Raw genomic sequence first — 12,027 nt, forward strand, 5'->3', positions numbered from 1 at the left:
GTCTCGCCAGGCGAAAGCAAAGCTTTGCTAGCTCGTGCGCGTTTCGAATCGCATAGAACACCTACTCATACACACACACACACACACACAGACACACACGATACACTCCGTGACATCCAAGCCACACACACACACACGAGCCGAACTTTTGCATGGTGCGCGAGCAAAATATATTCAAATTAATTATTGTTAAATAATCGAGTTCATTCTTAAGGTGGCAATGATAATGAAGCACAAGTAACGCGATTGCTGACACTCCGTGAGGGCCAAAACAATGTCTTAGCCAATATCGTCGCTTGTTTTCCAATGCAACGGTTTTCTTCTGTATCTGTTTTCCGCAACACCCACATTGCAAGCTACTAATAAGTAACAGAAGAACGTGAACGCTATTTTACAAAAGCTGATTATAAATTCAATTTACAGTTAAAAGTGCTTATCTGAACGTTAAAACTACTGCAAAAATGGTAACTATAACCAAATGTGATTATGAAATTCCTCTGCTATGTATGCGTGTGTGCGTGAGTGTGTGTGTGTCTGTGTGTGTGCTTGAATGGGAAATGCCTTGTACAAATTGTTTACAGTATCAAGTCCAAGTCAATTGCATTTTTGCCACAGCCTTCAATTGTCTGTCATTTTCCAACTTTTCTGGCCCAAACACAAAGCCAGCCTACATCACTTTTGTTTTTTGTTCAGCGGGATAGGGTAGGGTAGGGTGCGGTGAGGTGGTCTGCTATCTTTTGTTTTGAGCCTTTAAGAAAAATATGATGTAAGCCCGAACGCCCAACAGCAACCACAATGCCAGCAGTCGGAAGAACCCTTCCCGCCCCTGCCCCTGCCCAAAGAGCTACATGAGCATTTAGTTAGCAGAGTCATTTATTTTTATAGCATGTGGCTGCAGCATCCACGCCAGCTCTAACTGTAACTGTAACTGTAACAGTAACTAACACACACGCACACGCACACGCACACACACACACACATCAGCAGCAGCAGCCCCAGCAGCAACCACGCGTATGAGTAAAAGCTTGAGGGGCAGCTGGCGGCGGCTGCGGCGGGACGTCCAACAAATCGATATTGTGCGGCATGACCGAGTGGCCCACAAGGCGGGCGCTGTATGTTTTGCCTGTGGATCTGGCTACCCAGCCCACCCGTACATCGTAGTGTGGTGGCTTTGTTAGCCAGCAAACAGCCAGCTAGCCAGTCAGCCAGCCAGACGCCGCAGCTGTCGTAGACGCCGACGTCGCTGCTCCTTTTGATACACTCACCCCGGCAGTTGATTTTGAGCTCGTCTTTTGTGGTGAAAACTTTCATTTGCTCTCTCGCACTCTGCTCTTCTGCCATTTGCGTCAAATTTGCGCTGTTATCAGACCCGCAAAAGCAAACAGCAGCAGCAGCAACAACAACAACAACTGCAACAACAACAACAGTTGTCAATAGCTAACAAATGGCTGTAATGCTACACAAATTTATTCAAAGACATTTATTGTTGTTGTCGCTTATGTAGTTTGTGTCACGATTTGCGCATTTTGTCAATAGAGTTGAAGGAAAGCACATGATGTCATACGGACGAGTATAGCTATATATGAGTATGTGTGTGTGTGTGTGTGTGTATTGTGCTTGTGTGTGTTGAATGGCGCCTTGAAAAGTATGCAGCAGTTGTTGGCAGTGCAGACGTCTTTCGGAATGTTCAATTTCTTAATGCTTTTGGCATTGTTTATTCGCTGCTTATCAGCTGGCAAATGTGCCGCAGATTGTGAAAGTGAACACGTACATATATATACACATGCATATATGTATGTGTGTGTATGCATATGTGCCTATTTAATTGCCTAGGTAAACAAATCGAGCTTAGTGCCTGCTTCAAGTGGGAAACTCACAGCTGATCAGGCTAAATCCAATACATTGCCTTAAATAACATTTAATATTATTTTAATATTACGTAGTCGAAGGTCAATAACGTCGGAGAGTCTTTCAACCATCACTATGCACCTAATGCCCATTTGGGTTAGTTTAAGCCTAACCAGGTATTTGTTGGCTATGGACACTTATTGAGAACTTGCGACTCGTTTACTAGCAAAACCAACAGCTGGTTTAGTAATATTAGATTTCATGCCAGTTAAAAACTAGCTGCGACAGCCATGAGGTCTAGCATTGTTAGACCTCGTGACAACGACCAGAACTGGCCAATGTGTAAGCCACAAAAGCCGGCTGCAGTCGTTGCACTTATTATTGTTTTCCATTTGCTTTCAACTCGGGCTGTGGCCCAGGCCCAGGCCCAGGGACTGGTATGTATCCAATTTCAAGTCAATCAGCTGCCAGTTTTAGATGCCAGTAGCAAAACCAACTTGAGGCAGATGCAGTGGCAATAGACTTAATAAGCTTGCCACGAGCGCAACATAACAGCGAACATTTGTACATACATAATAATATACATATATATGATGATATAAGCCCCTCTTCAAACACCCAGCAAAAAATGTTTACATAACATTGGGTATGTTCACTGGGTATAGCTACTATATGCTATCATTACTAGTTCTTTTCCATTAGAGGTTCTCTTCCATAATATGACTTACTGGTATATACCTGCCTTGCCCGGCTTTAGGTTCATGCTTAAAGGTTTATCAATCAATTATCTTGATATCTTAAACTCCACGTCTAAAGTTATGCTTCAAATTAATTTTTGAAAATTACCTTACAGTCCACCATATAAAGAACCAACTTTTGAAATCCACGTTTTCCGCCCATTTATGTCGTGAGTTGAGAATATTGATACCGAAAAATATACAGCCACTTCCACCAAGTTGAGATGGATTTTCCGAATAGTGTGAAAGAGCGCTCAAATAAACTTCAACACAAATCTTTGAAATTGGGTTTTCGTATGGTAAACGAAAAAGTTTCATACAAACATTTTTCGCGCTTTTTCCACAATTGCGGGTGGAATTCCCTACAGCCGAAGTGGTAATAGCAAAAGTTTTTCAAAGCAAAGTATATTTTTTTATAATCATTAAAAAATTTTCAAATTCGGCCATTATTTAAGATTTGAAACGGAGTGAAAATGAGAACTTTACCGAATTGATTAGATTATAAAATTTAGAACGGCTTGAAAACTCAGACCTCATTAGATGAGTAGATAGATCGATGATAGATAGATAAATAGATATATAGATGGATAAATAGGTAGATAGATAGATAGATAGATAAACAAATAGATAGATAGATAGATGTATAGATAGATGAGTATTAATATAATATTTATTTGGCAACTTAAAGACCAAGGGTCAATTTTTTAAAAGAAAATTAGGTTTTAATAAAAAGTGTGTTTGCTTGTAGCGCAAAGCTAACAAATTTATTATATTAATGTTGCATTCTTTTGGGAGTTGAGCTTTAAAATATAATATAACTAATATATCTATACAATCCAATCGATCTCCCAGATCGATATATATAGTCACCGTAACTTTGTTAATTTTATATTAGACTTAATAGTAGACTAAGTAGTATTGTAAATTTTCTAATAAATTTAATTTAAGTTGTTCTTATAATAACAGGAAAATTAAAATTAAAGCTAAGAAAATCTAAAAAAAAAAAAAATCTTTACAAGTATATCTAATGCTATTTTTCATAGTGTTTCCCCTGACTGCGCTGGGCTTATACTGAGTAATATTTTTGTGGCTGTATTGAAGGGTAGATAAAATATGTTTAATGTTCGCAAATATGTAAAATGTAATCACATTGATGTGATATTAAAATATGTATATCATTTGACTTAAATATACTTTTTATATTAAAATAAATATATTTATTTTTAATCTTATGCAAAAGCGCTTACTACAAGTATTAGGTATCTGATGGTCGAGCATTCTGCAGCGCAGCATGTTTACTTCTAGTTTACCTGGCATTTAGTACATACAGTACATAAGTGCCTGTGAGTGCTTATGTGTGTGTGTGCGTACGTGTGCGTGTGTGTGTGGGTGTGCGTGCGTGTACTTAAGACCTCAATGGAGAAAATGGCTGCCAGCGTTGCGACGTCTATTTATGTGAAGCACATAAGCCTCATAGTCTTTGCAGCTTTGTCTTTGGCACGCTTTGTGTGCTTAGGCGCGAGCTTTAGCCGCCTGCAGCAATTGTTAATTATCAACAACAAGAACAACAACAACAACAAAAACGACAGCAACAAGCTGCAGAGCAAGTGAATGTTAATCAAAAGTTAAACAACATCTTTGCAGATCGTGCGCCACCGAAGCCGCCGCGCGCGCATGTGGAACATGGGCCTGTTGTTCCTGATCTACTACTGCGTTAGCATCTACTCGGCCCGGGGCCAGGACAACAAGCCGGATATACCCCTTGACGTCGGCAGCCTGCCCGAAGCGGCCGATGCTGACGTTATGGCCGAGAGCGAGAGTACTACGCCCAATTATTATCTGACTAGCGAAGTGAGCAGCAGTTGTTTTGTGTCCAGTTGATTTGGCAACTTATTCGCATTTCTTTTAGCAGACGAGTGAAGCGGAGCCGGGCACAACCGTGGCCACGCCCATGCATGGCGCTGTGCCCACTTGGCGGCCGAGGCGCGATAATTGTACGCCGCCGGCCATCGAACAGTTCCCGCAGCCATTGATGAACAAATGGGCGCGTCAGCATGGTGGACTCATCTTGCACATTCTGGTGGCCATCTATACGTTCTTTGGCCTGGCCATTGTGTGCGACGAGTACTTTGTGGCCAGTCTGGACAGGCTGTGCGAGGGTGAGCTCCATTCCGAATATCGCTTCGAGCATTTAATTTATTCAAATCCCTGCAGAGCTCAAGCTGTCACCGGACGTGGCGGGCGCGACATTCATGGCCGCCGGCAGCTCAGCTCCAGAGCTGGCCACCGTTGTGATTGGCGTGTTCTTTGCCAAGGACGACATTGGCATCAGCGGGGTCATTGGCTCTGCGGTGTTCAACATCATGTTCGTCATCTCGGTCTGCGCCCTGTGCTCCGGCACCGTTTGCCAGCTGAACTGGTGGCCACTCGTCCGCGATTGCTTCTTCTACTGCGTGTCCATATTGGTCATGCTGATAATCATCTTCAATGATGTCATCTCTTGCGTAAGTTGTAATACTTGTAATGCCATTAAAACCTTTTCAACTGGAAGTTGTAGGTTTCACTTAATTAATATGAGAATATTATTTGCCTCCATACATACAATTACGCTTCTATATATACAACTTTATTTTAAATATATAGACTAATTCTTTTCTAGAAATCTTAACAAATAATATTTTATTACAGTTGTAACCATATTCTTTCCAACGAAAGAGTTTTATGAATGAATGGGGTTATATTTATTTTTATAATGGCTAAAAAAGCAACTTAGTGCAAATTTATGTAACAGGCAGATGGAAACATCAGACTCTATAGATTATGGTATATAAAGTATATATTCTCGATCAGGACGAGTCGATTTAGCAATGTCTGTCTATATGTCTGTATGAACAGAAGATTAGCTGTAAATAAAAGAATTTTAACACAAAAAAAAAAAGAATACGTCAATATCAGAAGTTAAAAGAGTTTCCATAATATAGATATAGTTTTTGAGACTTGGTTTTTGAAACAGATTAAGAATATTTCACTCCTTGCATTCTCCCAAATTTGAGAAAGCATAGTCAAAACTAGATCCTTGTGATACACATATATGAATACTAGTGTGAAACAGCGCTCAGATTAATTTCAACACAAATCTATGAAATTGAGTTTTTCGATGGTAAACTAAAAAGTTTCATAGAACCGTTTCTCACGCTTTTTCCACACTTGCGGGTGGAATTCCATGCAGCCCAAGCGAGCGTTTTCTCCAATACTACATACTTATTCACTTAAAACTTCATCTGTGTGATTTAAGTACATGCTCAACCATTTTCTAGTTCAAATTGGGCTATATTAAAGGATTTAAGGAATTCAAAACGTGGTTCTATTAACCAAAATATTATGTTGGCCAAGGGTTACAAAGGATTTTGTGGTCGAGCATAGTCGACTTCAGCGTTATTTTTGTAATAATTATATATAAATTTTGTAATAAAATAGAAATATAGATAGAAGTTAACAGCAGATAAGTTTCTTCCACTTTTGAGCATCAATATTCAGACAAAGTTCTTCAAATCGTGGTTTCTTCATTGGGAACATACATTTCATACATAATTGAACTATTTACCTTTTACAGGGTGAATCTGTGGTTATGCTGCTTTGTTATGTGGTTTACTGCATTGCCTTGCACTTCAATACGGAACTGGAACGCTGGGCGTTGGGCTTGAATCTGCCTTTCAAGCTGCCCAGCAAGGAGGAGCAATCGGCCTTGGTCACCTACAAGAATGTGCCCGAAAGTTCATACACACAGGGCACACAGCAGAAGGAATCCGAGACGAGTCCCCAGCAGCAGCAGCAGCAGCAGGCACAGCCATCGACACAGGGCGACTATCAGAGCTACAACGATCCCAATGCCAGCTGGGATCCGAATGCCGCCTGGGGCGAGGAGGGTCACAGTCAGTCGCAGCCAACGGCTATCAGTGTTAAGCCCAGCCAGCCGCCGGTCGACGATTGGGGCATGAGTCAGTTTGCCCAGGGCCAGGGGCAAGAGAACATGGGCTACCATGCGGATCAGCCGGAATCTGTGGTAACTGGCGACACGGCTCCAGCAGCGCCTAAGACTCAGGTAGCGGCAGTTCCGGCTGGCGTTGAGTACTACAAGTCGACGGATAAACAACGCGAGCCACGCCCCGATCCGTTACTGCGACCCACGGAGGGCGGCATGCCAGGGCTGGTGTCCTGGTATGTGGTCTATCCGATTCACTTTTTGTGCAAGAAGACAATGCCGGATTGCCGCCAGCTGCAGTATCGCAACTGGTATCCGTTCACGTTCCTGATCTCGATGGTGTGGATCTCGTTCTATTCGTACTTCATGGTCTGGATGATAACAGTGATTGGGTCCACGCTGGCCATACCGGACACTGTGATGGGCCTGACGTTCGTAGCTGCTGGCGTTTCTGTGCCGGATGCCCTAAGCTCAATAGCCGTTATCAAAGAGGGCTACGGCGACATGGCCGTATCGAACGCAATTGGCTCAAATGTCTTTGATATACTAGTGTGCTTAGGTCTTCCATGGTTCATACAAACGGCAATCATTAAGCCCGGCTCGCACGTCAATGTTATATCCAAGGGTATGTACGAAATATCGCCCTGCTCCTACTTACTGCTTGCTATTCTCGTCGTAATGCTGTTCAATGTCTATTTGTGGTATGCCTGGCATGTGGCTTGACTGTTTTAGCCCACGATCTGCCAATTATATTAATCCATTGAGTACTCTACTCTTGCAGGTCTGGCCTATTCCACGCTCTCGCTCTTCTCCACCGTTGTCTTCTTGATACTGTCGACGCATCTGAATGGCTGGAAGCTGGACAAGCGCTTGGGCATCATACTCATGATCTGGTATTTGTTTTTCATAACGCTGGCGGCGCTCTACGAGATGAACGTCTTTGGCTACATGAACCCACCAGAGTGTCCCAGTGAGTACCGCCTGGAACTATATATTCTATTTCAAAATTTCAACTCATCCTTCCCCCTTTGCAGGCACCTACTAAACAACTGACTACCATATGATCACATTAATATAGCAGACGCACCTAGATTCGCATCACCAGCACCAATTACGAGTACCATATACATATTTATAAGTACGGGCATAACTACATACCAACATTCAAAATCTTATACATACAGTACTTAGCCGCAGCAGTAAGGGCAACAGCAGAAAGGAACATGAATATATATATATATATATATATATATATATATACATAAATGCATACACATATATATTTAATGTAAAGGTTACTCAAGCGCATTTTACATGGATTTTTACATGCACCAAATGAAAGAAAACGAATAATGAATATATATATATATATCTACGATATATTTAAATAATAGAAAAAGATACATACTATATGTATTGATAAAAGACAAACTCCATATACAACAATTATAAGCATGTAGCACTGTAGATAGGGAGAATTGTATTAAATTAAGTACAAGTATAAACAAAAAACAAAACAGCAAATCAATGATATTTGTTGCCACGGTTTTATGGAACAACATTAACTAATAGAAAAGGAACAACGCAAAATTTCAGATTGACAAAACAAACCCCACAAACATCATAAATATGTTGTAAGTTAGGCATTGATTTTTGAGTTAATCACAGGCACATTTAAAATATTTGATTTTTCCATTTAACTGAAATGTTCTGAATTTTTGACCTGTTACCTGTGCTGTTACCGCTGCTGCTTCTGGACCCGCAAAACCCTAAACCGGACCCGAGTAAGTACACGTGGTAACAATGAATTTCATTAGAAAGCCAATTAATAAGATCAACGAATTTTTGTTCAACTTGTTGTATACTCTGTACCTTTATAGGGCATATCCAAAAGCCAAGGCGGCGCATTTTTAAAATCTGGCTTTCCGGCCGACTCGATATTATCCTGTCCGTCTGCTTTCGATCTCAACTGCAGATATTTCAGTATCATATGCAAAAATAGGTATAGAAATGCAAGCTTGATTATTTTTATATGTCTTGACGTATATTTCGATGCTTAAAAGTTATCCCAGTAGCGTGTGATAACTTTTAGACCTTGGTACAGGGTATTTCCTAGTCGAGCTGGCGCATTCATAATTGATACTTGGTTTACATGCATAAATATGTACTTATGTAAAAACCTAAGGCAGCCAAGGATAGTTGAAAATGGAGAACAAACTTAAAGAAGTATTTATGTAGATATTTTTAAATATGGATTAACAAGCATATTTTTTACAATTAAATATATTTACAATGTTGAACAATGAACGTCCTGAGTTTCACAGCATACGACCATAATTTAAACAAAATAAAAATAAAACCAAACATTAAACACATGCAACAATTGTATTAAACAATTTTGAAAATATTTCAACTTATAGCAATTAACGGCGTCAATTTTTTTACTGTAAATATATATATAAATTCTATATGTATACAAATTAAATAATTCCATTAGTGTAAATTTATAGTCAATTTTTGGTGCAAATTACGTACGCATATTTATACACATTTGTGCAGTTTTTAACAATAACAATAATAAATTATATGATTTTTAATTTTAGTTTTTGTTATAAATATATACTATATATACAAAAAGTATACAAAATAAATATATGAGAAAATACAACAAATCAAAAAAAAATAGTTAACCAATGCACGCAATAAAATAATAATATACCTTAGGCTCATGTGTTAAATTTAACATATTTAATTTGCATTATGCTTATAAATATTATTTAAAACTAATTACTGCCGTTTAACAGCACAAGAAACAAGAAAAAACACGGAGTTAAGAATATTTCCAGACAATAATAATATACTTGTTTTAAAATTAAAAGTCTGGAGCAATTGTTTCTAGGGTGTTTTTTATGATACAGGGTATCCCATGTTGTGGACACTCTTTAATTCGTTACCAAGAACCCAAGGATCGGGACTTTAGTAATAAATTTCCATTTTATACCCATTTCTACAGATTTCGAAGATGTTTTTGAAGGGAAAAGCAAAGTTTTTAGAAACAATATTGAAATATTTCCTTTTGCTATTTTGGCATTTTTCCATTGAATCAAAAATGAAAATTCTGTTTCTTGTAGCCTGTTTAACGGCGGTGCATTTAATGGTATTAAGCCATATACAAATACAGTAATAATGTTGAATATTTTTATATAAAATATGTTTCACTTGATTTAAGTTTTGTATTCAACAAAATATTAAACACGCGTCGCTTGGTTTCAGGCCAAGTTTAGGCATTGTTAGTGCAACATTTAGGTTTATGCTTTCGTAGAAGAGTGTCAGTCGTATTAATTCCAACTAAAGGTAAACATAACATAACTGAATCAGTATGATAATTTAGCTGCAAGCAAAGTATAAGACAAAGATACATACATACACACTATTTATTTAGCAAAAAGATACAAAAACAACTTACATAGTGAGCAATGCACTGCTAAATGGTATGAATGGACGCGCTCAAAACACATGTAGTTACATAAAGAAACATACAATATATATCAATAAATATATATATATACATATATACATGCATACATATGCCATATACCATATTTAGTGTATATACCTATTAATATACATAACACTTACGACGAGATACGAAATCCAAGCAATTGATTTCCTCTGATCCATCACGAAAACTTCCCTAAAACTACTTAAACAATTAACAACAAAAATATATACGAATTAAATTTAAACCAAAACAATAAATGTACGAACAATCGCCTATTGTAAACTCCCACTTGCATACAAATATATGTTGCCTATATAATTACATACATCATACCTTCTCCTACATATGACATACATATACTTATATATACATATATATATATTACTTCTATAGGCATTCCTCAAGTACAATGTTCTTCCCCACACAATGAAATATGCCAGCTACAAATATACATACATACGTAGTGAGAATACAATACATACATATATACATACATACATATACTACTTATATACTGAGTGCATGTGTTGGCAAAGCAAAAAAAAATGTTAATCGTTGCGAGTGTTACAAGTAAAAAATAGAGCAAAAGGCTAGTTAATGCATTTAACATAGTCGCAGACCCCAGTTTAAACTACCTATACATACGAGTATACATAGCTAATATGTCATACATCAAAATTACATAGCAACCAAGAACTATCCTTAAATTGTTGACAGAACGTTAAGTGTTTCAATTAACTATTTCAATTAGAAGTTCAATTTCAATTTTACCAAACAGTTGAAACGTTGTGAACGTACACAAAGTACTTATCCAGATATGAAATGTTTTATTCAATTTATTTTAAATATCTTTAACTAAATCAAATAAAATCAAATATACCTATATTTCGTGTTACTTTCAACGTACAAGATACTTTCTTGTCCAAATATTGTAACTAAATGATGTATGCATATAAAAAGTTATACATCATTATATTGAAGTGAAAAAAGTTCACTAAGGCAAACTACACAAACGAATACACACACACACACACACACAGATACACTCACTTACCTACAAACAGTCACACACGCTTTATATAGTATATATGTACACATGAACGTACATACATACATACCTACAACAATGTACAATAAATGTCATCTATGCTATTACACATACAGACATACTTGTATTTATATCTATCATTTGTGTTAACTATGACTATAATTGTTTGCAAACATTTAAGAGATACTTCAAATATGCATATTACATATTTATTTATATGACAAATATTTAATAATAACAATCGGAAATTAACGAAGAAAGAAACATGATAACTATTGCTAATATACACAACTGTTGATGTTATGTTTAGTCTATTAATGGATTTAAAAAATAAATGAATATACACACGCAACTGAAAAGGGTTTTTAATATTTAGATAATAATTAATTAATCTTTAATAAAAAAAATTAATACATTTAATTCTCAATAACGACAAAGTCTCGTCAAAAGGAAAGGATATACATAGCTAAGCAGGAATCGAAAAGAAACAATGCGCACCTTGTATATGTTAATTGAATTATAAGTACATACTCCTACATACACAAATACACGCACACATACATGCACACGTAAATGGTGGAGGCGCGTTAGTCAACTTGAAATCAATTCAAATATTGGTAAGGCTACAACAGGCTGACTTAAAAGCTTTATAAATGTGCAAAGCCTAACTGTTAATGGGCTGCGCAGAGAGCAAAGCTCTCTCATCAATGTCGACGTCGTCATTCAACACTGCGTAGCACGAAAAAGTTTAAAACAGCGGAAGGTAAATACGAAAGCAAAAGAAAGAAAGAAGAACGTTGGGAAAGTCATGTTAGCATGCCGAATAGTATATGCTCTTTAGCTAAGAACTTATAAGTGTGTAAGTGAGATAATGCTTTTTTTTAAACCACTGAATATATTTAGAAAACGA

At 37.5% G+C, this 12,027-nt stretch overlaps 1 protein-coding gene across 3 annotated transcripts; it reads left to right on the plus strand.

Moving 5' to 3' along the window:
- Positions 1–9,089, plus strand: LOC135436566 (probable sodium/potassium/calcium exchanger CG1090). Of its 3 annotated transcripts, XM_064694201.1 has the most exons (8): positions 1–155; positions 215–464; positions 4,230–4,436; positions 4,495–4,744; positions 4,800–5,089; positions 6,199–7,192; positions 7,349–7,537; positions 7,602–9,089. In XM_064694201.1, exons 2-8 carry the CDS (start codon positions 462–464, stop codon positions 7,610–7,612), a joined length of 1,944 nt encoding a protein of 647 aa, XP_064550271.1. In that variant the 5' UTR covers positions 1–155; positions 215–461; the 3' UTR covers positions 7,613–9,089. The 3 variants fall into 3 exon arrangements, with proteins under 3 accessions (XP_064550271.1, XP_064550270.1, XP_064550272.1); XM_064694200.1 differs by having other exon boundaries at positions 1–464; XM_064694202.1 differs by having other exon boundaries at positions 1–464; positions 4,498–4,744; positions 7,602–9,088.
- The last annotated feature ends 2,938 nt before the right edge of the window (positions 9,090–12,027 follow it).

Source organism: Drosophila montana, unplaced genomic scaffold, assembly GCF_035044405.1.
Source record: "Drosophila montana isolate Dmon_TW-CO22-7 unplaced genomic scaffold, ASM3504440v1 contig_3733_1, whole genome shotgun sequence".
Taxonomy (NCBI): domain Eukaryota; kingdom Metazoa; phylum Arthropoda; class Insecta; order Diptera; family Drosophilidae; genus Drosophila; species Drosophila montana.

Coding starts and splice junctions, on each gene's coding strand:
- LOC135436566 (XM_064694200.1), top strand. Junction 4,745..4,799: donor TCTGGACAGGCTGTGCGAGG/GTGAGCTCCATT, acceptor AAATCCCTGCAG/AGCTCAAGCTGTCACCGGAC. Junction 7,193..7,348: donor CGTCAATGTTATATCCAAGG/GTATGTACGAAA, acceptor CTACTCTTGCAG/GTCTGGCCTATTCCACGCTC.